Consider the following 27,052-nt stretch of genomic DNA (forward strand, 5'->3'; position numbering starts at 1 on the left):
CAAGCTTCTCCCATGACTCTAGTAGCAGTCTGTGTTGTTGTGGTGGTGGCAGTAGCAGCAGCACAGCAGCAGTAATGAAGCCTACAGAGACCCCATCATCAGATACCATGCTAGGCAGGCACTGAGAGAGCCCAAAGCAGTGTAATAGGAGTCTCTAATAGTCAGCAAGCCAGGACAGCCAATCATAGAGGCAAACTAGGCATCCACTTCGGGTATCAAAACGTCAAAGGTGTCCCCCTCCCAGGATATAATTATCTTGCTGAAAGAGCCACTAACCGCACTCCTGAAAGAAACAAGACAGAAGAAGCTAGCAGTTTCTCCTGTAGGGCAAATCTCTCTGCATTCCAGGGGCACCCCTGAGAATCTTTGGATATCTATTGGCTCATGAAGACAGTTGCAAAGAGGAAGACTAAAAGAAGCGAGCCTCAATTAAGCATAAAGATAAGAAAATAGTATCCTAGTGAGCCCTATGAGGAAAGCCCCTGGAATTTCCCTTTTGCAGATGGGGAACTGAGGCTAGGAGATGACTTGACTAAGGCCACCCAAGGTGCCCAAGGTTGTGGTGGGGTTTGAATCCTGCTCTTTCATCCGCTGGACCACAATTGGAACCTGCTGCTGCTGCCACCGCCTTCCTGGCCGTTTAACTTTCAGCCTGTTCCGCAGAGCTGCAGACGCAGCTACAATAATTCTGATCCCTTCCTTTGCCCTCACATGACCCCTGAAACAAGGGCTGTTTTATCATGATGTTCTGTATCATGCAGCCACCCGATGCAAAAGTTGCACCAGACACTTAATGCCAACGGTGACGCACTAGCTGGAGTCCCAAACTAACTTTTACGCAAGGCAGCAGCGCTGTCTGAAAAGGAGACCCGAAGGAAAAACAAGGCTCTTTGTACACACATTCCCAAAAGCCTCAAAGAGAGACAGGGAGGGGTCGTGCAGCGTCTGGGTGGCTGGAGAGGGGAGGGTGTAAGCCGTGCTGCTGCCCACTGGCCTGTGGCAGATGTGACTTGAATCTGCCTTATGTCAGCTGCTGCCAGACAGACCTTCGCCTTTGCACTTGGCCGGGAGATTTCCTGCCTAGCATGCGTGCAGGAAAAGGGTGGCACCTCTCAGAGAAAGATCAAAACCAGAAGCAGACACAAGCGCAGACAGATGTGTCCGTCCCCAAATCCCTTCCTTCTAATGGGCACATGGAAACTGATCGAGGCTCTTGCAGGGAGACACTTGGTAAGGATCCTAAAAGGGCTTCATTTCCAATGCATGTGGGTAGCAGCAAGATCTGCATGGGATGGCAGCTCCAAGACATAGAGCACTACAATGCATGCAACCCCTCTGACCATGGGCGCAGCCAGGATTTTTGTTAGGGGGGCAGGACTTTCATTGGGGGGGGGGGGCAGAACCAATGTGATCAGTCAGTTAGTTAAGCATTTCTATTGTTTTAGTTGATGTGGGGGCAGCTGCCCCCCCCCCCCGGCTATGCCCATGCCTCTGACCTGGCCAAAAAACATACTCATTTTATTTCATACACTTTGCTCCACACTTCATCACACTGCGTTTCCAGCACAGCTATCCACATCATTGGAAATAATGTGCCACAAACAATACAGTCAACCCACAGATAAGGCACCCAGGGCAAGGAGTGCAACTCCTGAATCACACAAACAATGCAAAAGCGTCATCCGGAGAGGCGATATTGTCCAGAGCGTCAGAGAAGGTGACAGGTACCCTCGGGCCAATGCTGCAGAGCCTGCGGGGTTGCAGCTGCCCTTGGGAATGTTCATGGGTGCCAGCCCAAAAGATGCGCCTCCGCCGTCCACAGCAACGCCAGAGAGGAGGCCGAGTCACACCCCTCCAGGAAACTTTCCCTTTGCTACAGAGGTGCCAAGAAACAGCACGCGACCCCACGGGTGTGCTTAGGGGAGGTTGCCACTCCACGCTAAGCGGTCCCAACTCTTGGACACTTCGAGGATCCCCACCCCGAGAGAGGGTCAGGAAATGTCCCCTGTCCCCGACTAGAGGATCCCGGACTTGCCATCGCTCGGGAGCCGGAGCAAGTCCCTGGAGTGCGCGCCACTCACGGGGAAAACTTTAGTCGCCCCCTCCCCGCGATCGGGGCCAAGGCACCCACCTCACCGACTTGGGCAGCAGCCGGTGCCGCTTAATGTCCTCTTCGCTGAAGGAGAAATGCATGTCCGCCTCGGCGGCGCGCAGGCGACCCGGCGGCAGCGCGAGGAAGCGAGGCGCCGCGAAGGCCGGGGCCGGCATGAAAGATCCGGGGTGGGGGGAAGCGCGCACCGAGGAGGAAAAGCGCCCTCGAAGTCGCTCCCGAGTGGCCCGGAGTCTGCCGGGGCGGCCCGCGGCGCTCCGGATCTTCCCGCGAATCCGCACAAAGCGGAGCGGCTCCGGAGGGGCGGGGCGGGGCGGGGCGGAGCTGGCGACTGCAAACCCCGGCGCCGGATTCTCCAAGGGCGGCGCGGGGCGGAGAGCGAGCCGGCGCCCGCGCCACGCGCAACCAGGGCAGTCCCGCGGACGCCACTCTCCTCGCCGGCGCCAGGCTCTGCGCGGATCCTGGGAGGGGAAGGGCCCTCGCCCCGGTGCTTCGCGCGCAACAGCCCCCGTATTCAGTCTCCGGCATTTCTAGGTAGACCCCGCCCGCCCCCCGAGAACCTGCCGGTCAAACCAGCACCCGTGGCCAACCGGGAGCCCAGGGTGGGGACCCTGCGAGCAGGCCATCCGCACCAGAGGTCCCCGGTGGCTTCCAGCAACGGGTATTCGGAAGCATCGCTGCCTCCAGCTGCGGACGACGAGGAACGGCTCCGGGCTGAACCCCGGGGGAGCCGCGGCCAGACAGGGCGCACGCATTACGCACGACAATGGTCAGCTGGAGGGAACCACTGGCTGACCTGTTGCAAGGCAGCCTCCCTCCTGCGTTCCTTCCTTCTTGGAAAGTTGTCCAATGGTGCTTATTCCCCTATGAGTGACCCCCAGAGATTGTAGACCTCGTTGCCCTGCGCTCCTAAGTGGTCACCTCCCCAAGCAGATCCAACTGCTGAGGTCAGGACTCAGATTGTCGTGACCTCCACCCCAGAATTTCCTTCTCAGTACTGAGCTGAGCTCTGGCGCATGTGAAGGAAAGTAAGTGTTACTGAGCATGTCCCCGGTGCTCCTTCCCCCGAGCAGTCACAGCTTTCCATAATCCTACTCCCTGAGCTGGAATCAAAAAGTTTTCTGAATGCTTTCGCACAATGTTGTCTCTTATCATCCGCTTGCTGCAAGACACAAATCACCTTCCGTACCCCTACAGCCTACTAGATCAGGGATCATCTAGTCCAACCCCCTGGAATGCAAGAATATGCGGCTGTCCCATGCAGGGATCAAACCTGCAACCTTGGCATTATCAGCACCACTCTCTAGCCAACTGAGCTATCCAGGCATGTTGCACCCAACCCACGGACCTCCTCTTCCAGGCCTTCTACAAGCCAGGGTTGGGGCCTGCTGACCCATCAGTTTGGCTTCGCTACGTTTGCTTAAGTTAAGAATAAAAATCAAAATCCCAGAGCACACTGGATTGGTCCACTGGAATACCTACTGTCAACCAACTACCCTAGAAAGGCTCATCCAGTATTCCTTTTGTGCCGTGTTTCTAGGCACAAAAATCCAGCCTTTAAAGCCCTGTCTACGAGCAGTTTTGTTATTTGTTTTGGTCCTGGCGTTTTTCCCGGGAAAGCCCGCATTTTACTGGTGAATTTGTGCAAACAGCAGTTGGGTTTTCCATGCATTGCCGTTTGCTCCCATTCAATGGTAAAATGTGGGTTTTCCCAGGGAAATTTAAAATAAGCTCAGACAGGGAGCTTTAAAGTACACTAATGCGCAAAGTATGGGAAATAAACAAGATGAGCTTAATCTGTACACTAATGCGCAAAGTATGGGAAATAAACAAGATGAGCTTGAGCTCTTGGTACAGCAAACTAAATATGACATAATAGGCATCACTGAAACCTGGTGGGATAAGTCCCACGATTGGAATGTAATAATGGAGGGATACAATCTATTTCAGAGAAACAGACCAGACAAGAAAGGAGGAGGAGTGGCGTTATATGTCAGGGATGTGTATACCTGTGAAGAGATCCAAGATTTAGAACCTCAAAGCCAAAGTGAGAGCATTTGGGTCAAAATTAAGGGAGAGAAGAATAACAGTGACCTCATTGTGGGAGTTTACTATAGATCCCCAAGCCAAACGGAGGACATAGATGATGCCTTCCTGGAACAGATGGCCAAGCATGCAAAAGGAAGGGAGATAGTAGTAATGGGGGACTTCAATTACCCGGATATTTGTTGGATGTCAAACTCAGCCAAGAGCATAAGGTCAAACAGATTCCTCACTGGCCTTGCAGACAACTTCATTGTCCAGAAAGTGGGAGAAGCTACAAGAGGAACAGCCATTTTAGATCTGGTCCTAACCAATGTTGATGACCTGGTTAGTGGGGTAGAAGTGGAAGGATCATTAGGCGCGAGTGATCATGCTCTTCTGAAGTTTACTATACAGCGGAAAGGAGCAGCCAAGCATACTAGGACTCAATTTCTCGACTTTAAGAAAGCCGACTTCATAAAACTTAGGGAAGTGCTGGGTGAGATCCCATGGACAGTAATACTAAAAGGAAAGGGAGTTCATGATGGCTGGGAGTTTGTTAAGAGGGAGATAGTAAAAGCACAACTTCAGGCAATACCAATGAGACGGAAACATGGAAGGTGCCTAAAGAAGCCAGGGTGGCTATCTAAAGAACTTTTAACTGAGTTAAGATTAAAAAAGGATGTGTACAAAAAATGGAAAAGGGGGGAAACCACCAAAGAGGAATTCAAACAAATAGCCAGCACGTGTAGACACAAAGTCAGAAAAGCTAAAGCACAGAATGAACTCAGGCTTGCTAGAGAGGTTAAAAGCAACAAAAAAGGCTTTTATGGGTATGTTCGTAGCAAAAGGAAGAACAAAGAAACAGTGGGGTCACTCAGAGGAGAAGATGGTGAAATGCAAACAGGGGACACAGAAAGGGCTGAACTCCTCAATGCCTTCTTTGCCTCAGTCTTCTCCGATAAAGAAAACAATGCCCGACCTGAAGAATTTGGAGCAAATGATTCAGCAGAGGAAACACAGCCCAGAATAACTAAGGAGATAGTACAAGAATACTTGGCTAGTCTAGATGTATTCAAGTCTCCAGGGCCAGATGAACTGCATCCAAGAGTATTAAAAGAACTGGCAGATGTGATTTCAGAACCACTGGCAGTCATCTTTGAGAATTCCTGGAGAACAGGCGAAGTCCCGGCAGACTGGAGGAGGGCAAATGTTGTCCCTATTTTCAAAAAGGGGAAAAGAGAGGACCCAAATAATTACCGCCCAGTCAGTCTGACATCAATACCAGGGAAGATTCTGGAGCAGATCATTAAGCAAACAGTCTGTGAGCACCTGGAAAGGAATGCTGTGATCACCAATAGTCAGCATGGATTTCTGAAAAATAAGTCATGTCAGACTAACCTGATCTCGTTTTTTGACAGAATTACAAGCCTGGTAGATGAAGGGAACGCAGTGGATGTAGCCTACCTTGATTTCAGCAAGGCATTTGACAAGGTGCCCCATGATATTCTTGTAAAGAAGCTGGTAAAATGCGGTCTTGACTATGCTACCACTCAGTGGATTTGTAACTGGCTGACTGACCGAACCCAAAGGGTGCTCATCAATGGTTCCTCTTCATCCTGGAGAAGAGTGACTAGTGGGGTGCCACAGGGTTCTGTCTTGGGCCCGGTCTTATTCAACATCTTTATCAACGACTTGGATGATGGACTCAAGGGCATCCTGATCAAATTTGCAGATGACACCAAACTGGGAGGGGTGGCTAACACCCCAGAGGACAGGATCACACTTCAAAACGACCTTGACAGATTAGAGAACTGGGCCAAAACAAACAAGATGAATTTTAACAGGGAGAAATGTAAAGTATTGCACTTGGGCAAAAAAAATGAGAGGCACAAATACAAGATGGGTGACACCTGGCTTGAGAGCACTACATGTGAAAAGGATCTAGGAGTCTTGGTTGACCACAAACTTGACATGAGCCAACAGTGTGACGCGGCAGCTAAAAAAGCCAATGCAATTCTGGGCTGCATCAATAGGAGTATAGCATCTAGATCAAGGGAAGTAATAGTGCCACTGTATTCTGCTCTGGTCAGACCTCACCTGGAGTACTGTGTCCAGTTCTGGGCACCACAGTTCAAGAAGGACATTGACAAACTGGAACGTGTCCAGAGGAGGGCAACCAAAATGGTCAAAGGCCTGGAAACGATGCCTTATGAGGAACGGCTAAGGGAGCTGGGCATGTTTAGCCTGGAGAAGAGGAGGTTAAGGGGTGATATGATAGCCATGTTCAAATATATAAAAGGATGTCACATAGAGGAGGGAGAAAGGTTGTTTTCTGCTGCTCCAGAGAAGCGGACACGGAGCAATGGATCCAAACTACAAGAAAGAAGATTCCACCTAAACATTAGGAAGAACTTCCTGACAGTGAGAGCTGTTCGACAGTGGAATTTGCTGCCAAGGAGTGTGGTGGAGTCTCCTTCTTTGGAGGTCTTTAAGCAGAGGCTTGACAACCATATGTCAGGAGTGCTCTGATGGTGTTTCCTGCTTGGCAGGGGGTTGGACTCGATGGCCCTTGTGGTCTCTTCCAACTCTATGATTCTATGATTCTATGAAAGTGCAGACGTGCCTGAAAAGCACGGTGTGAAAGGGAGTCTGGGTGAGTCCACAGTTCAACCACCCGAACATTTTACTGATGGTGAGCATTCATACCATTGTTCTCTATTAACTGAAATCAGCTGCCATACATAGCTGTATGCTTGTGAAACATGGACTACATATAACCGCCATCGCCAACTCCTCGAAAGATTCCATCAATGATGTCTCCGAAAATTTTTACACATCACTTGGGAAGACAGGCAAATTAATGCCAGCATACTGGAAGAAGCAAAGATTATCAGTGTGGAAGCAAGGATTCTTCAACATCAACTTCGTTGGACTGGTCATGTTGTTCGGATGCCTGATTATCATCTTCCAAAGCAACTACTCTATTCCGAACTTAAAAATGGAAAGCATAATGCTGGTGGTCAACAAAAGACGTTCAAAGACTCTGTCAAGGCAAATCTAAAAAAAAAAGTAGTATAAACACCGACAACTGGGAAACACTGGCCTGCGCTTTGAAGACGCTCAAACACAGGATGAAAACACAGGATGAAAGGGAGAAACACACTTGGCAAAGGGAGAAAGGCACGCTTGGCAAATCCACACCGTAACCAACTCCCACCCGGAAACCTATGTCCCCACTGTATAAGGACATGTGGATCCAGAATTGGCCTCCACAGTCACTTACAGACTCACTATTAAAACTGTGTTCATGGAAGACAATCTTGCTCGGCTACGAGTGATTGCCAAAGAAAAAGACACTCTAAGGGAGTATTTCAGAGAATGGCAACAATTTGGATTTTACCCTACAGTGTCTGTGGGCACAGTGAGGATTAAGCATGTAATAAATGTTCTTGTCTCACTGAGAGCAAGGTGTATCTAGTCCCACAAGCTGTTTGCAGCAGTAGCCAGGCCTCTATGCTCTGGCAAGGAGTGTTTGAAGGCACTGGCCAACCCCTCTTGTTCATCCCCACCATCTGGCATTTAAAGGTATACTGCCTCCAGAAAACCTATGTTCTGTGGGCAACTCACAGAAAATTATCATTTTTTTCAAAAATATATATATTAAAATACAGTTATCAGAACAGTAGAAAACAGCATAAAATGTTCCACCCCCCACCTTGCAATGGAAGAAATAAACCAGTTAGTCAAAATGGGTATACAATAAAACAAAAATAATAGATTGAGATGCTCTGACTCTTAAAATGTGAGCTGCTTATGTTCCATTTCCTATGTTCAGAACAATGTTGTCATGCTGCTTCTTAGCCAGCAAGCTAAAATGACCTTTCAAATAAGCATATGGTCATTACCCATACATATAAAAACCAACAAAAAAACCCAGGGGTCATGGCATATCTGTAATTATTCCCTCTGATTTCTACACTTAATTCTTTCTACCACTTCAGAAAGGCACGAAAGATAAAGAAGCAAATAAGGGGAGAATATGAAGAAAGTGGTTGTGGGAATGAAAAAAAGAGAAAAGGAAAGAATTAACTTGGTGCCCAAATCCAGATTCTCCAGTTTGGGTTTTCGTGGATGCTCCACCCATTTATTTACTAAAGGTAGAGAAGGCTAAGGGCTTTCCCATGTGAGGCAGTTAAAAATAGGAATGTCCCTTGCATGGCTACTGTACATAGAACTTCATTAGGAAACAGACACCAGACTCTTAGCACACACACGAGTATAAAGGCAAAAAGCTTCTTCATATATTGCCGGAACATAAAGCCAGTGTGGTGTAGTGGTTAAGAGCGGTAGTCTCGTAATCTGGGGAACCAGGTTCGCGTCTCCGCTCCTCCACATGCAGCTGCTGGGTGATCTTGGGCCAGTCACACTTCTCTGAAGTCTCTCAGCCCCACTCACCTCACAGAGTGTTTGTTGTGGGGGAGGAAGGGAAAGGAGAATGTTAGCCGCTTTGAGACTCCTGAAGGGGAGTGAAAGGCGGGATATCAAATCCAAACTCTTCTTCTTCTTCTTCATGTTACGACCCCAAGAGAGTCCACTAAGGATGGCTCTTGATTTTTTGAGGAAACCAAACAGAAAAAGCAAAAAACAGCTGTTGGCCATGGGCAGGGGGAGCATCTCTGAATACCAGATGCTAGAAGCAAACAATAGTGAGTGACAGCCTTTATATCCTGCTTCCCAGAGGCATCGGGGGACTGACCGCCTGTGGGATGCAGCGCTTGCCATGCAACCTGCCTGATCCACGTGGAAAGCCAATCTCATGTCATGGCACTGCTATGTTTCAGTTGCTACCACGAGTCTCTCTCTTAGAGAGCAGGCAGCCTGAGAGCCTGGCCTTCCCGCTCTGCTGTGTGGCTTCTGGTGGTGGTGCCGAGCCACGCAAGACGGCCCCTGTCAGAGAGAGGCAAGCAGGCTGGGAGGCAGGCTGGTTCTCTCGTTGTGGTTTGTGTTCACTCCCTAGCTTTCCTGGGCTGAATTGGCACCTGCGAGTTATGAGTTATGCTTCTCCACCAGCAGGAAGTGCCTTAGGCTTGGCTCGGCAGTTCTCGGAAGTCGCTGACAAGAGCATGCGATTGATTAGCCTCCTGTGGCTTAAGTTTGTAAGTTATGCACAAGGAGTCCTGAAGCCATATCTTCCAACCCAGTCCTGCTCTGCGCTTTTGGGCTAAAGTAACTGAGAGAAGAAGGCGTATGCTGAGAGGCACTCCTCTGTTCTGGTTTTCCTAGGCCTGCCATACGCCCGGATTTTCCTGGGATTTCAAAGGCGGAATTGATGTGGGGTTGTTTTTTTGGTGTTTTCATAAAAATAAAGCTCAACTTTCAGGGTTTGTCTAAAAAAAAAATCTCAACAACTTTTGGGGTGTCCTGGCTTTTACTTTTTGAAATCTGGCAACTCTAGGTTTTTCACGGCCCATCACTGAATCTTGGCATAAAAGGAAATAAAATTTGAGATCTAAGGTAGTTTGTCCAACTTATCTTGAGGAGCAGGAGATTTGAGGGTGAGGGTAGGGAAAAAACCATCCCAGAATGTGTTCATGTGTATATGTGTATAATGAGCACCTGTGGGTTTCTAAGTTTATTGATTGGATCTCAAAATTGGGTAATAAGGGTGGTTGGGTTATTTCCTGGTTCTGAGAACAAAAGTGAAAAAGGAGGGCGCTTGGAGCCTCCCTCCTGTGCCAATTTCCTGGCTTTGCCACTGAGTCACTCTGTGAGCCTTGGCGAGTCACTTCCTTTCATTGTGCATCATAGTTTTTGCTTCAAAAGCAAACAAAACCCACCCCCTCGGTCTCCTTATCCCGCCCCCACCCAGGCTTCCTGTGCTGTTATAAATTATTCTCCACATCCCACAGCCCGTAGCCCCGGAGACAGAGGAAAAAAAGGAGGCGTAGAGGGAAAACACCAAGTTCCTTTCCCAAAACACTTCAAATCCCTCTGTTTACCAGGGTCTTTAACAAGACAGATAAGCGAGGACTGTAATTTCTCTAGAATTGCTCAACCAACTGCTCAGAAGGAGAAGGAATCCTTTTCCTGGATCAGCGTTGGGAGTGATGTGGTGTTGATGTGGTGTTTGGCCTTGGATGAACTAGGTTTATAGACACACTACAAGTATCTGTGGGAAATGCTGGCATCATAGATAAGCTATATAAGAGATAAGCTATATCAGACAAACGGCTTGCTTCAGGTTTTGACATTTTCATCACAGTCTATGGCTTTTTAAATGTGCTTGTGGGAGGAGGGTTATTGGTTCATTTTATCATCTATTTTGTGTCCTCATTTTGTATTTTTCTGTTGTGAACAACTCTGGGATCTTCAGATGAAGGGCGGTATACAAGTTTTAAGAACAACAACAACACCCAGGGCAAAATGGGGCTAGGTCACATAGTAAAGGTAAAGGTAAAGGGACCCCTGACCATTAGGTCCACTCGTGAACGACTCTGGGGTTGCGGCGCTCATCTCGCTTTATTTGCCAAGGGAGCTGGCGTACAGCTTCCGGGTCATGTGGCCAGCATGACTAAGCCGCTTCTGGCGAACCAGAGCAGCGCACAGAAACGCCGTTTACCTTCCCACCAGAGCGGTACCTATTTATCTACTTGCACTTTGACGTGCTTTTGAACTGCTAGGTTGGCAGGAGCAGGGACTGAGCAATGGGAGCTCAAATGTCGCAGGGATTTGAACCGCCGACCTTCTGATCGGCAAGTCCTAGGCTCTGTGGTTTAACCCACAGCGTCACCCACGTCCCTTATCATATACTGTGTCTCATATACTGTGCTGTAAAAGCAGTGTATACTCTTGCCCATTTCCAGAGTGTCTCTCAGCAGGCTTCTAAAAAGAAGCTCTTTCATTTCAGGGACAGTATAATACTGTATACAGTCTGCAAGATTATGACAGAAATGTAGAGGGGTGTGTAAATCTCCTCTAGAGAGTTGAGGAAACCCCCACAACAGGTTTGAGGGGCATGGGGGGGGGCGCAGAATGTCCCATTGTACATACAGACCTTGTACCTAGCACACATTCCCCACCTAGTGCTTCCTTTAATTGTACCCTGTGTTTTCAAAGGTACACTGGGGGGGGGGAATTAGGATAAAACTTTTTAAAAAGGTAATATGTGAATCCACCCTCTGATATTCAGATTACTGGGAAAGTCTGTCTCTGGGCCTCAAATGGCCTGGTATAAGGATAAATTGTGAGAAAGCAATTTAGCAATCCATGCTGAGCCCCTGGGGATATGGCAGGAAAGAAATCCAGCGACAAGGTCAAAGGAGGATGTGCCATTATGTTTCTTAAAAATAAATTACTGAAGAAAGAAACGAAAGTCCCAAGGGTGCTTGAGAAAGATTTTACACACAAAATCATGCAAATTTCAACGGATTTCCAGTTATGCTGGATTATCCTCGAGGATAGGAATATACACAAATTAGGGGATAGTTCTGGAGACGAGCCATTGAGCTGAGTGCTATTCATATTTTGCCTGTGCACACATAAACAATTCTGTCGTGTTATAGAAAAATTTTCACAGCTCAAATGAGGACACTCCTGTATACTTGGCATAGCACAAGCAAACCCTTTCCTTCCTCCTGCCCCAAAGGCTCTTTATTACACCTGATGGTTACTGCATCTATTTATTTACTGCATATAAGAAATGCCCCATGAAATGAATTCTATAGGCATCATGCAAAGATGAAAAAGAATGAAAACAGAACAAAACCATATTACAGTAAAACCCCACATTGAGCTTAAGAGGCAATAAAGCACAAAACCCAATGCAAAGTCAATGTAACAAAATACAACACAGAACTAAAATAGCCATGCATTTGCTAAATGAAAACCACCAACCATACGCAGAGACTGAAAACCAGAACTCAAAACGCCCAGGAGAACAGAAAAGTCTTAACTTGGTGCTGGAAAGACAAGAAAATGTCAATTCCAGGTGAGTTTCACTAGGCAGAATATTCCACAGCCAGGGGACCCTCCATCGAAAATGTTTGGGAAAAGCAGTGGGAGGCAGACATAGTCCGAAGCCACACAAGGCCCAGTAACACCAAACCCACCAATATAGCAGCACTTACGGAAAACGTGCTAGCAATGTTTTCAAATGCTGCTCTACAGCCATCAGAAATGTGCTCTGTGTTCAAGATAAAAGCTGAGTTTCCAAGAAAGCCATTTTTTCAGCCAGACACAGCACAGTTCCCTGAGTTATCCTGGCCCACCCTTGCATTTATACACTAGCCTGGAAGCCGTAAAACAAGTGAGCATACTGGTGGAAAGGGCAGGACAGAGTGCTTCACCCCTCACCTGTACACAGAATAATAATAATAATAATAATAATAATAATAATAATAATAATAATTTTTAATTTATACCCCGCCCTTCCGGGTTCAGAAAACCAGGCTCAGGGCAGCTAACAACAAATTTAAAACACTTAATCGATGCAACAAAAAACAGCATAAAAATAAAATGTGAAAAACAATAAATTCAGAATTCAAAAATCAATTTAGGGCTGTGTTAGTGTAAGTGGGCTGTGTTAAACACAGAAATGCAGTGGGCTGCTACGAAGAGGAAGCATTTCTGCAGGCCAGAGTAACTTTTGTGGGCCTCTTTAATAATAGTAATACAAATTTATACCCTGCCCATCTGGCTTGGTTGCCCTGGGTTGTGGCTGCTGCTACTCTGTACAATGCTGCCTTAAGCAGAGCTGAAGCTGGGCCATCATTTGTGCAGGGCAGAACCTGAATGGAACTTGCAGAGCCAGTGAGTGCCACAGCTTCAGTGGAAGCCCCTACATTTGCAAAGCATTTCCTTCAGCCTCTTAACTGTCTGAATTCGGCTGCGCAGTTGTGGGAAGGGGCATAAGATCCTTTCTCACGATCAAGGTGGCTCACGGACTTCCGGTTGAGCCCGACCCCAGCGCGAACGGGGATTTTTCCATTAGGAGAATCCCGGGTTTTCCGAAGGAAAAGGGGGTGCTACAGGGCGCAGTAGCCCCCCGAAAATACTCTCTGGAGGAGGTTCAGGAGTTCTGGTTCCCGCTGATGCCAAAACGCTAACCGCCCGGCCGTCAGGTAACTCCTATTCGGGGTGAAGAGAACGGCGGGGAGGGAAGTGGGCTGCTGAGGGTGTGGTGTGTGTGTGTGTGTGTGTGAGTGAGAGAGAGAGAGAGAGAGAGAGAGAGAGAGAGAGAGAGAGAGAGAAGTCGCACCCTTCTTACTCTTGACGACTGTTTGTGCCTTTACTCTGAGCCTGGTCAGCATCCCCTCCAGGATGCCCAGGCCATAGCTGTCAACTTTACCTTTTTCTTGCGAGGAATCCTATTCGGAATAAGGGAATTTCCCTTAAAAAAAGGGAAACATTGGCAGCTATGGCCCAGGCCTCTGGGCTAAATCCAGAGAACACCACACACACACACACACACACACACACACACACACACACTCCTTGCCTCTCCCTGCTGCCCTTTACCCCAAAATATGCAAGAGGCAGAGGCTTCCTGGCTTGGCTGGGAAACTTTGGGATGGATCTGGAAGCAGGTGGTTTCCATGCTTGGCCCTCTTTTCAAACCATCACACACACAAATCTAAGCTTCTCACAACATGAAACCCCAAATTCATCACATATGTGTAATCTTTGCTCTTTATTTCTTGCTCCAAAAGCACCCCCCTACTTTTTTAGCATGATGAGAGGGGTAGGGTGAGAACTGTATGGCTGATTCTTTTCATTACTGCATTGCATTTTAGAATCTTTAGTTTACGGCTTTAATTCAGCTTTTAATCTGGTGTTTTAGATGTTCTTAGAAGCCCTAGGCTGTGTATCAGGGCGCAAGAAAATAATCGCCCATCAGGAATGACAGTCTAAGGCAAATGTCTCCTTAAGAGCTATCATTCAGGAAACTAATTTAAGCATTCGCAGCCCAAATCTACAAGTTAAAAAGGAGAACATCAAGCAGCTGCAAGCTACATGCTTGTGGGATCTGCTTTGGGTTTTATTTTTACTAGAACCCCAAGACCCACCAAGTGGAGCCAGATCTGAAATGGTGGCTGAGAGGTGGAGACAAACACCTGCCACACACCATGAGTCACACAGCGGAACAAACTGCATATAGAAATACTAGTCAACCTGACAGTTACAGCTGATTTGGGATTCTTACAGAATTATATTTTTTTGCGGACCTTGTTCCTGTTGCCATTATCCAGCGAGTGGCAGTCGTAATCCCTCGATGATCTGTTACAAAGCACCCAGTAATCTAATAGTAGGTTCCAATCTACCGTACCTTTTGCCCAACTCCGCAATATGGGACTTCACATGTAGTTCAACAAATTATATTGCAATGCCCTCTTGTGGACAGCTCTTGCTAATGTGCATTATTATTCCAGGACTGAAGAGCCATGTTAACTGTGTTCCCGAGAATCCTGGAGAAGTTGGAAGCTTACTGGGGTTCCTGAATGAGATCTGTAGCAGTGGGCAAACTTCCCAGGAAGACTGCTGGTCAACACTATCAATCACCGCCAGAAATGTGATTTAAATGGCAGTCTCAGTTCACACATGCAAATGAGACCTGGCCAAGCGTGAATCCTTTGCAACTTGCAGACATGTTGACACCTCTCTCCAAGCACTCAAGACTCAAGCCAATGAGGAGAAGATTGAGGGTTTCACTACCTTCCACTTGTTGGGGAGTTCTGCAGTGTAGTCTTCTCTGCTCATTGAGGCTAACCCAAACCCTGGAAGATCAGGGCTCCAAATTGCACAGGGAGTCCTCATGAGCAGGGAAGTAGACATTCAGCCCTCTAACTCGTGGGGGACAATGAGACCCGTGATAAACGAAGCAGGTGGGGCTAGCATGCTCACCCCTGCAGTGTTGAATAGTGTAGGATCTGAATGCCTGAATAGGCATTACAGGGGAAACAATCCGCTTATCACAGAAGAAACCAAATGTGCCCATGATGCACCTATGTAAAAATCTGTTTCATGTTTTACCGTGTTTATTGTTTTAAAATCTTTTCACTTTTTTTTAATGCTTTAAATACATTTCTATTTTTCAAAAAAAACCTTAAAAAACACTATTCTTTTATCACAGATATATTTGCCACTGTTGGGAGGGAGGACGAGATACAAATAAAATAAAATATTGGCCTACAGCAGGGGTCAGCAAACTTTTTCAGCAATGGGCCAGTCCACTGTCCCTCAGACCTTGTGGGGGGGCCGGACTATATTTTGGAAAAAAAGTAATGAATGAATTCCTATGCCCCACAAATAACCCAGAGATGCATTTTAAATAAAAGCACACATTCTACTCATGTAAAAACACCCTGATTCCTGGACCGTCCACGGGCTGGATTTAGAAGGCGGTTGGGCTGGATCTGGCCCCTGGGCCTTAGTTTGCCTACCCAAGGCCTACAGATTTCATCCCCACACCTGATTTATTGAGGACCAATATCCTGGTTTGCTGAATACTTACATAAGACTAAAAAAAAGGTAAAGGGACCCCTGAGCGTTAGGTCCAGTTGTGGCCGACTCTGGGGTTGCAGCGCTCATCTCACTTTATTGGCCGAGGGAGCAGGTGTACAGCTTCCGGTTCATGTGGCCAGCATGACTAAGCCGCTTCTGGCGAACCAGAGCAGCACACAGAAATGCTGTTTACCTTCCCGCCGGAGCGGTACCTATTTATCTACTTGCACTTTGGTGTGCTTTTGAACTGCTAGGTTGGCAGGCTTCCAGCTCCCATCAGCTCCAGCCAGGTCAGGGTCCCTTTACCTTTTTAAAACCTAGCATTTTGTTTAAAGAAAACAATGTGTTTTGTAAATTACTCTGTAATAGAAAACCCATAAAATTTGAATAAAAAATATATTATTGGAATGGGAGATTTGAAGTAGAGAAGTGCTGGCAGGGGAAGGAGTTACACATTTTCTGGATTTTCTTCACTCTAAAGTGTGCCCTCTGCAAAGTAGCTTTTCCTCTAGAAGCAGTTTGGCCCATTCATGTCATCACACAAAGTACTGAAGCTAGAAAAAAAGGGGGACATTGCCACCTAGTGGGCATCAAGAGAAATTGATTGCCATTGTATGAATCACTGTAGAGATTTGCACATCAGGTGTGCTGTAGGAAGACATTTGACCTTAATATTTCAGAAGTCCACAGAAAACTATTACTGCATCTGCCAAACCTTTGGGTACCCAAGCAGGAGCTGTTGCCTAACAAGAACACAATGTCGGGAGGATGCACATGCAATATCCACAGACACTTTTGGAATGCACCAACGGATTCCAGTTTGACGTCTTTCTGTCACCATCAGAATGATGGTTATGCTCTTGGCGTCAATATCTCATGGTCGAGGAAATACACTGTTCTCAGGCTGCCAGGGAAGGTCAAAAGACAACCAACCCTCTTGCAAATACCATATTTTTCTGTGTATAAGACTAGGTTCCCCCCTAAAAATAATGTCAAAAATTAGGGGGCAGCTTATACATGGGGGCGTCTTATAGATGGAAAAATATGGTAAGTCCTTGGAAAATTGGAGCTAGATGTTTCTTCCATTCTGGCCCCCAGACAGCTGCCCTCTACACCTCCATCTTTCCAGTCTGCAAGGGGGAAATAATCCATTGTGCCTCCTGCCCCTCCTCAAGTAAATTCTGCAGCAAAGATTGCAGCCATAGATCTGTTTTTTAAAAAGCAAAATCTGCCCATGTAAGGTAACAGGGGTTTTGAAGCTGGGATTCTGCCAGTCCAGTATTTTCCACTATGGCTGCTAGCCAAGGGAGGAAGCTTCTCAGCCAACTTGCTCCTGCGCTTCAGCACCACCGCTGCAAACGGCAGAGAGTGCAGGGAAGGAATTCAAGGGACCAACAGGATTCCAGACCTATACAGTTTCTTTAGCCTGAGCCACTATTCTAACAGGCACAGACTGTGAGCCAAACCGGACGCGATGATGCTCTTGTTATTTGTGCAAATTCACGGCTTTCTTTTCTTTTTGTAATTAACAGTCTCCAGTTAGAAATGCCAAAGGGACGAACCAACGAGGAAGTATGTGTGAGGTAATGGCAAAGAGATGTGGGGAATAGAATTGGAAGCACAAGGCAAGGAACAGAACTGCAAACAGGCAAACTCTCAGGCAGGTTCCTGCAGAGAACTAATGCTTGCTCCTCAGGTCAGGAGAAAGTTGTGGGCTTACCAAGGGGTGGTTTGTCAGGGGAGGGGGATCCCCTGAAACTTGGAGCTAGCCCAGACTGCAAGCACCGCATAAGGAACAGAGCCTCCAACTTTGAGTGGTTCTCGGCAGGTAGCAGAGCACCTGAAACCTCTGTGCAGCTCCCCTTTATTTCAGCTGGCTTGTTAAGGAGAATTTCCTTCTAAATTTGCACTGCTTCTTGGTGGTGGTGGGTTTTTAGTTAGTAATAAACTGGGTGATGTTAAGGGTTCCCACTGGGCGTGTGCATGGACCGAGTTTGCAATCTATGGCCAGCAAAATAAAAATAAAATAAAAGCCAACTTTCTAAGATTAATGCTACAATCCTATACATACTTACTTGGGAGTAGGCCCTATTGAACTCAGTGGGACTTACTTCTGAGTAAACATGCATAGGATCAGGCTGCAAAAGAAGGAAAACAATTTACAGAAACCTGTATTATAAAAAAATTGACAACTACTTACTGATCAAAAAATATTCCTCATTTTAGATGGAGAAGCTAATATTAGAAATCACTTTAAGAGGACTATTTATGTTGTGACTTAAGTTTAGTACACTACTACTGTTGTCAATTTTAGGAGTTTTTTTTTAAAGGCTGTTTACGGGACAAAAAGGCTTAGAGTGTTTGATACCAGTACAAACAAATTCAACAGCAGATTTCCATAGATGTCTATTCCAAAGTAAGTCCAATGAAAATAGGGGTGTCCTATTAAATAATAATAATAATAATAATAATAATAATAATAATAATAATAATACCCTGCCCTACTGGGTTTAAATAATAATAATAAAATTTATACCCTGCCCTACTCTCTAGGCAGCTTCCAACATATATAAAAACATAACAAAACATTAAACATTAAAAAAACTTCCTTGTACAGGGCTGCCTTCAGATGTCTTTTAAAGGTTGTATAGTTACTTATCCCCTTGGCTTGGGGGGTCACATAACTCTATACCCTCCAACATTTCTCCAATGAAAATATGGACGTCCTAAGGAAAAGCAGGACATTCCAGGATCAAATCAGAAACCAGGATGGCTTCAGTAAATCTGGGAAAATGGGGACACTTGGAGTGTCTACATTTTTATCTCTCCTTTCCTGCAGGGAGGTCATACATGACTGTATCATCAACCTGACCCTGTTAGCATGGGAAACTGTGACTGACCCAGTGGCGCCCAGTGAGCTTTATTGCTGATGTAGAATCCTGGTCTTTCAGGTCCCAGGCTAGCACTCTAACCACTGCATTATACTGGTGAAAAGGTAGTATTTTGACTGCTGAAAGGAAATACACAATAGGAAAGGCCAGTAAAACACAATGATTGTTCAATGGCCAACCTTCAATACACTTCAGCTGTCTTCATCAGGGGAATTTACAGAGCGGGTACGCGGACACACTCAGGGCTGGCTTCAGGTTGCCAGTCTTTTGGAGAGCCCCGGGAGAGTGGCCTTCAAAAAACCTGGGCATTGTAGTTTAGCCCTCACAGAGTTACAGCTCCCAGCAACCCTTAACCAGCTCTGGTGCCCACAATTCTCTGAGCAGGGGCAGAATGTGCTTGAAAGGCTTTCACAGCCCTGGTTAAAAACAAATCACTACTAGCAACTCAGTGAGCTCCTATCAGGCTTGCCGACTCGGGTAGGAGATTGGAGGGCTGACATCGTGTGTGATGTCATGATGCCATGACGTCACATCCGGGTATCACGTGGTAGCTCGGTTTCCCCTGGCAGCGGTGCTGGTGGCTCCTCCTGCCCCTGCCACAGGCCGGGGGCTGCTTCCCCTCCGTGGCAGAAGGAGGAGGAGCCATGGAAGATGGCCTTCCACATTGGTGCATGTGTCCTAACAGGCCTGCTGAGGAATTCAGGGGCATCAGAGAAAGTGCTGCTCCAGTGTACCCAATCCCAGGGGTCTGCACAAAGAGCACAGGGCTGCAGCCCAAGCAAACCCCTTGCCAGTCCATATAGATGACACAGTAGCCACCACAGGCCAGAGACTGGGCATGGCTGGCTCTTTACCAAGGGAAGAAGAGATGTGGGTGGTGCTGTGGTCTAAACTACAAGAGCCTAGGGTTTGCCGATCAGAAGGTCAGCGGTTTGAATCCCCATGACGGGGGTGAGCTCCCGTTGCTCGGTCCCAGCTCCTGCCCACCTAGCAGTTCGAAAGCACATCAAAGTGCAAGTAGATAAATAGGTACCACTCCGGCAGGAAGGTGTTTCCGTGCGCTGCTCTGGTTCGCAAGAAGCGGCTTAGTCATGCTGGCCACATGACCTGGAAGCTGCACACTGGCTCCCTCGGCCAGTAAAGCGAGATGAGCGCTGCAACCCCAGAATCATTTGCGGCTGGACCTAACAGTCCCTTTACCTTTTTACCAGGGGAAGAACAACAAAGGCTGTTCTATCTTAGGCCACTGTCTCACACTTACACATTTGGTTGAAAAATGTAGACTATAGTCTTACTATATATAAATCTGTATACTGCTGAATTGTAAATGCAACCTCTACACCGCCAAGCTTCCCATTTTCTGCCTGGGTGTGTTGCATGAGAATTGCTTCTGTTTAAATCCACAGACTGCCAAAGGCCTTTGACGTGACTCCCAGATATTCCCAATATCTCCAAAACAGCAGCTGTGCGGCAGAATCAGTCCCAATGGTCCCTGTTCTCCTGCCCTGCTCTCTGTCATAGGAGCCAACTCCTAAGGGCCAAGGGGTCCCTTGGGGTCCCCCCCAATATTTTATTAAAGTTAGCACCCCTGCTCTCTGTTTTTCCCTTGTGAGGAGAATGTGGCTTTTGAGTAAAAGCATTAGTATGCAGACATCCGAATCAGACTTGCCAGGCTTCAGACTCTTCCATGGGGTATCTAGAAGTTAAATCTCTGTCTGGACACACATGAAAGCCTACCATTTTTACATGCTGCAGCATAAGATTTATTTTGATAGCAAAGTATGGCTTATAGAAGCGCAGGGATAGCACAACTGCACAAAAGTGACTTTGTTTTTATCTGCAAACTACTAGAACCAGTGTGGGGATAGGGACCTTCTCGTTTTCTTACCTGATCTTTAAAATCAGGAAGAGTACCCTTAAGCCTGCGTAAGCAGGAATAAAAAACTTAGTTCCTTCCTCGTCTCATAGCACAGGCAAACATCTGACCTTCTGAAACGGCAGGAAACTCTCCCCCCCCCCCGCTCCAAGGAGTTGAAGGCAGTTTAAAAAGAGTAGTCACTGTTTATGGTGTGTACACAAGCTGCACATCTTCAGGGCAGGCTGGGTAAGGGGCACACAGCACAGGCAGTTGGTGACTGTGCCATGTGCCAGCCCCTCCTCCAACCTGGGCAACGTGATTGTCCTATCAGCTAGCCCTCATATTTGTAGATGCTCAGACCTCCCTCTCATCCGTGATCTGATTGCGGATGAGGAGGTCGATTTGGTTTGTATTGCCAAGACCTGGGTGGGTGAGCAGGGTGGAGTTGGTCTCACCTAGCTGTGTCCACCAGGGTGCTCACTGGGCAATCAGGACAGATTAGGGGTTCTGCTGCTTTACCACTCACCTCGCTGCCCTGCCCTGCCCGAGTTGACAGAGATGGTTTCAGAGGCGGTGTTGAGGAATCCCAAGACTAATCTATACTGGTGAGTTAAAATGTCATAAATGTGTTATAAAATGTGACACCAGGGGTGACACTCAAGGGGTGTCCAGAGCACTGTCTAGTCCTGTTGTGTTGAATGAGTTTCAGTTGGTAAGGCTCGAGGTGTTTGAATCGGCCAGGGTGACTGCTTGAACCCTGGACCCTTTCCCTTTTTGGCTGATAAAAAACTAGCAGGGAGGGGACAGCTGGCTGGGCCTGGGAGGTGATTAATGCCTCTTTATGAGAGGGGGTGGTCCCTGCCTTCTTGAAGGAGGCAGTGGTAAAATCTCTCCTTAAGAAACCTTCGCTGGATTTGGAAAACCTAACTACTGGCCAGTTGCTAATCTTCCCTTCTTGAGCAGGTGCTCATTGGCCAGATCCAGGTGTTCTTGGAGGAAACTGATATTCTAGCTCCATTTCCATCAGATTTAGACCCAGTTTTGGCACAGAAACTGCTCCAGTTCCTCTGTATGATGACCTTTGTCAGGAGAGAGAAAAGGGAAATATGTCCTTGTTAATTTTCCTCAACCTCTCAGTGGCTTTTGATACCATTGACCATTGCATCCTTCTGAAGAGGTTGTCTTGTGTTGGTAGTGGTTCTAGTCCTACTTGGATGGTTGTTCCCAGAGAGTGATGGTTGGGGAGTGCCTTTTGGCTCCAGGGATCCTTGAGTGTTGGGTTCCTCAGGTTTCAAGTTGATCCCCCCTGATGTTTAACATCTACATGAAACCACTGAGTTGGGTCATCCAGAGTTTTGGAGTACGTTGTCAGCAAAATGTTGATGACACACAGCTCTGCTTCTCCTTCACATCTGCAGTGGATGTGCTGGACCGCTGTCTTGCCTTGGTAATGGACTGGATGAGAGCCAGTGAACTGAAGTGCAATCCATATAAGACTGAGGCACTGTTAGTGGGTGGTTCCTTAGGCCGGATGGATGGGAGGTGGCCTGCTTGTGATGGAGTTCCACTGCCTCTGAAGGAGCGAATACGTAGCTAGGGGTTACACCTGGATCCTCTGCTGTCACTTAAGGCTCAGGTGGCTTTGGTGGCACAGAGTGCCTTCCATCGGCTTCGGCTGGTGACCTCGGTGCACCCCATCAGAACAGGGATAGCTGAATTTCTGTTGTCTATGCTCTGGTAACCTCTAGGCCGGATTACTGCAATGCAACCTATACACAGGGCTGCCTCTGAAAACGGTTCATAAACTTCAGAATGTGCATACTGTGGCAACCAAGTTGCCTACTGAGGCAAGATGGTTTGAACATATTACCCCGATCCTGACCCAACTGCACTGGCTGCCGATTAGCTTCCAGGCCCAATTCAAAGTGCTGGTTTTCACTTATGAAGCCTTAAATGGTTCTGGACCGCAGTACCTCAAGGTATAACCAACCTGGACCCTGCCATCATCATCAGAGGTCCTTCTTCATGTGCCTCCTCCATGAGAGGTTTAGAGGGTGACAACATGAGAGCAGATGTTTTCTGCAGTGGCTCCCAATTTGTGGAATGCTTTCCCCAAGAAAGTTCATTTGGTGCCTTCATTATACAGTGGTACCTTGGGTTAAGTACTTAATTCATTCCGGAGGTCCGTTCTTAACCTGAAGCACCACTTTAGCTAATAGGGCCTGCTGCTGCCGCCACACCGCTGCCACACGATTTCTGTTCTCATCCTGAAGCAAGGTTCTTAACCAGAGGTAATAGTTCTGGGTTAGCGGAGTCTATAACCTGAAGCGTATGTAACCTGAGGTACCACTGTATACCTTTAGAAGCCAAGCAAAAACAACTGGCTGGAAGCAATATGGATTCTGTTGGGCCGGAGCCCCTCCGAGACTTGGGGCTTAACATCAAGGACTATCAAAGAGACCGGCAGAAAGGAACTGAAAGAGATATAAGGGCCTCGGACATGAGATCTCCAGGCTAAATAAATAACATAAAGACTGATGGATATTGGTTGGGGACTGGAACCGGGAAAAGGGTGGGTGGAGGTTGGGAATCCAAAGGGTACATAAGGATAATTTGCTTTTTATATTTTGTTAGTGGTAAGGAAACTGGGTAAATCGTGGAAGGGAAATTTTGGTCGACTTTAGGAAAAAGGTTTAAGAATAATTAATGAGGTATAAGTATTGATGTGTAATGTTAATAAGGTAAAATTGGTTTTTTATTTTTAAATTAATTGAAAATAAGGCTGTTAAAAATAAATTGAGGAAATGGAAAAAAGAAGTAAAGTAAAATAATAGTATGTTAGAACAAATGTTTAAGCTAAGGTGAAGAAATAAGTTAAGGACTTGCTGAATTGACAATTTAAATTGGAATACAAGAAGGGGAGGTGTGAGGAGGTCTGAGAAATAAGGTTAAGGATAATAAGTATCAGAAACTTTATGTGTTTTTTTTTCTATTTTTCTGTTTAGTTTTGAATATTATGTATTTTTGTGTGTTTTTTTTATTTTGTTTATTTCTTGTTTTTGTTTGTTGTGTGTTTCTTGAAAATACCAATAAATATTTAAAAAAAAAAAATAGAAGCCAAGCAAAAACATTCCTCTTCAACTAGGCCTTGGGCTGATTAATATTCTATAGTCTTTTTAATGTGCTTGTGGGCGGGGTGGGGATTATTGTTTTGTTTTGGTTCTATTTATTTGTGTTTTTATCCTGTATTTTTATCTTGTGAACTGCCCTGAGATCTTTGGATAAAGGGTGGTATATAAATTTAATAAATAATAATAATAATAATAATAATAAATAATACCCAGCTGTAGCCGTCTTGGACCCCAAGGATAAGATAAAGAAAATTAGCCTGCGTTTTATAAATTAGACCAGTATCTTCTGGTTAAAGAACTTTTGAGCAGCACAGAAATTCTTGAAACATATCAGGTTTTTGGAAACAAACCCTGTGTCTTCTCCAGCAGCCCGATACACAGAAACTTAGCACATGAAGTTTCCCTGTCTCACTCGCTGCCTGCCTGCTTGGAGGCCACGTCACTTTAATCTTCATTCCAGGAAAAGCCTGGGGCTGCTGTTAAAGAGAGCAGGCCTGGCTGGGCCGGAAATGAGCAGCAGCAGGAGGAAGAAGCAGCAGCCACCCTTCTGCTGATGCCTCTACTTTGGCCACAGCTTTTGGTTCCTTTTGCTTAGCCCTTTTGAACAAAACACGGCGCAGGCTCTGGGAACTATTTTTAGACCTGTGACGTTACAGAGAAAGAGCAGCTTTCCCCAACCAATTTGTCTCCTTGGGAAAAATACACATAATAGCCTCTTCCATCTATCTCCCCTCCCGCCAACCCACCAAATATGGCTCATGTACCTCGCTGCCCAGTCCTTCCTTTCAGAAATTTAAAAGGAAGGACTGGGTTCCATTCATTATACAGTGGTACCTTCGGGTTACAGACGCTTCAGGTTACAGACTCTGCTAAACCGGAAGTAGTACCTCGGGTTGAGAACTTTACCTCAGGATGAGAGCAGAAATGGCGCGGCAGTGGCGTGGCAGCAGCGGGAGGCCTCATTAGCTAAAGTGGTACCTCAGGTTAAGAACAGTTTCCGGTTAAGAACAGACTTCCAGAACGCATTAAGTTATTAACCTGAGGTACCACTGTACAGTGGGCCCTCCGGATACGAACTTAATTTGTTCTGGGGGTCTGTACATACCCCGAAAAGTCTGCATCTATAGGTGCTGCTTCTGCGCACATGCGTGGTGCGCAGAGCACTTCTGCGCATGCGACGAAACCCAGAAGTACACACTTCCGGGTTTGCCGCGTTCGCAACCTGAAAGTTACGTTACCCAAAGGTAACGTAACCTGAGGGTCCACTGTATTTTGTTGCTTTGGGTTCTAGAGTAAGCTACACCAATCCAGCAGCGGGGGTGGGAAGGGAATTTGATTTGCTCTGGATTTTTAAGCGAACAGACCTAAACTCACCTCTCTCGGGCTAATAATACATGGGTTGGAATGCAATTAACCTTTGGGTTTTGCAGTTCTCCAAATTTATTGGCATGCAGTACTTGGATTCTTTTTAAAGTACAAGCTGAGATGAAACACTGTTTCAAGTATCTATCAAACTAATGTGGAAATGGAACAGAATAGACCAGATGTGAAACTGACACAAGCCAGACTGATCTGCCCATCCCTACACAAGGGTTGCCAAATCTTCTAAGGCTCAGACCATGAGACTCAGATGTGAATCTAGGTCCATATTGCAGATGGCATCCCATCTGGCAGGTCACAGGTAGAGCCTGGTGGATATGGGAGTTGAGCGAACAGAATAAACTCTAATTAAGCTGAGGAGAAAATGTTCTTCCATACGGACTCTGGATTCTGGTCTCCCAGCACGAGATTTACTCTTTCTGGCAGCTGTATTAGCTCTCCTCTCTGCAGGAGACACCCAGATGTTCTGCCCCTTTCCAGCTCTTTCCACCAGTGACTCTCAAGGAGGAGACTGAACTCTTGAACCAGCGCCTGGGAAACAGTTTGGGGCTGGATTAGAGTGAACGAGCTAAACTGTAATCCAGGCTCGATACAGTAGTACCTTGGTTCTCAAATGCCTTGGTTCTCAAACTCCAAAAACCTGGAAGTAAGTGTTCTGGTTTTCAAACTTTTTCAGAAGCTGAACATCCAATGCGGCTGTCGGCTATTGTTTCCGGGGCCCCTGCACCAATCAGAAGCTGTGCCTTTGTTTTTGAACATTTTGGAAGTCAAATGGACTTCCGGAACTGTTTAAGTTTGGCGCTTTAGTTTTTGCTATTTATTTGTGTTTTTGTTCTTGAGGCTTTTTTGATTAATTTGTTTTTGTGACTGTGTGGAACCGAGTTCAGCTACTGATTGATTGATTGATTGATTGTGTGACTGTAAAAATGGATAAAAGCTCCCCATCCAAACAATGACTCATCAGTGCGGGTAAGAAAAAAAGTTAATTTAATTTTTTTTCATCTACAATACTGCCTTATTTATTTTATAGTACAGTACATTGATTATTGCTTTCAATTTATGGATCAATGGTCTCATCAGATAGTAAAATTCATGTTAAATTGCAGCTTTAGGGGTTGTTTTTAAAAGTCTGGAACACATTAATTTGTTTTGGATTACTTTCTATGGGTTCTGGAACACTTTGGTTTTGGAATGGACTTCCAGAACGGATTAAGTTTGAGAACCAAGGTACCACTGTATAGGCAATGTGGATGGGTGTTTGCAAGTGGTCTTGGACAGGACTGCACACCCCTTGAAGGAACAAGTTCGCAGTTGGGCAGCAGTGCTGAACTTGGTGCTTAAATGGCCAGGTGGAAGACCAGTGGCCAAGAGTACTTTTCAATGGCTGGCATTCCAGCTTATCTTGAAAGAGCAGACTTTGAATCCATCATTCATGTGCTAGGGACATTGAGACTGAACTACTCTACATAAAACTGCCTTTCGAAAAACACTTCAGGAACAGCAACAGATGCAAACTGATGCACTTACCATTATTATTATTAAAGATTTTCTTGATTTACAAAAGTGTGTGCAATGTCTCTCTCTTGTATTTTTTTTCCATGTAACATTTTTACAAATCAGTTTAATTTGTTGAGACATTAGGAAGAAAAGGGGGGAAGAGGTGGAGGGGGGGAAGATGGGTGGGGTGGCGATGTTTCTATTTTACTTACATGGGGACAAATAGAAGAAGACGCCTTCACCCCGGTATGGCTCCCCTTTATCACATACACAGCTCAACAAGACAATGACAAAAATCCACCAACAGCATACAAATCAATATGGCTAACCTGAGCCAAAACACCCACCCACCCCACTCACACATGGAAACAAAGACCACCACAGCCAACCACAAATGAATAACCACACCCTGGGCCAACCCCAACCTCTCTCACCACCAAAGGAACACAAGTGAACAGCACAAGCAACGTTGACACCAAACCCTACATATAGTAAGTAAAATGCACTTAACGTTTGCCCCATGCTTTCTAGGCAGAAGACTGCACTGTCCAGTTCTTTTCTTTTTACCCCACCGCTTTTCTCAGGGAAACCCAATCTATACTGCTGAACTGAAGCAAAGGAAGCAAAGTCGGGTTTTCTGTGGATTGCCATTTGCTCTGAT

The 27,052-nt window shown here is 46.3% G+C and overlaps 1 protein-coding gene across 4 annotated transcripts in view; it reads right to left on the reverse strand.

The window, feature by feature from the left end:
- PDE4A (phosphodiesterase 4A) overlaps positions 1–27,052 on the reverse strand; it is a 388,477-nt gene that overhangs the window by 80,072 nt on the left and 281,353 nt on the right. Inside the window, exon 1 of one of the 4 annotated variants that reach the window (XM_053370590.1) lies at positions 2,132–2,362. The exons of the other annotated variants lie outside the window; for them this stretch is intronic. Within the exon in view, the coding sequence (XP_053226565.1) occupies positions 2,132–2,268 (137 nt within the window). The 5' untranslated portion in view covers positions 2,269–2,362. Of the gene's footprint in view, positions 1–2,131; positions 2,363–27,052 lie in introns of those variants that run through there. 4 annotated transcript variants of the gene reach the window in all.

The sequence above is a fragment of the Podarcis raffonei genome, chromosome 17, assembly GCF_027172205.1.
Source record: "Podarcis raffonei isolate rPodRaf1 chromosome 17, rPodRaf1.pri, whole genome shotgun sequence".
Lineage (NCBI taxonomy): Eukaryota > Metazoa > Chordata > Lepidosauria > Squamata > Lacertidae > Podarcis > Podarcis raffonei.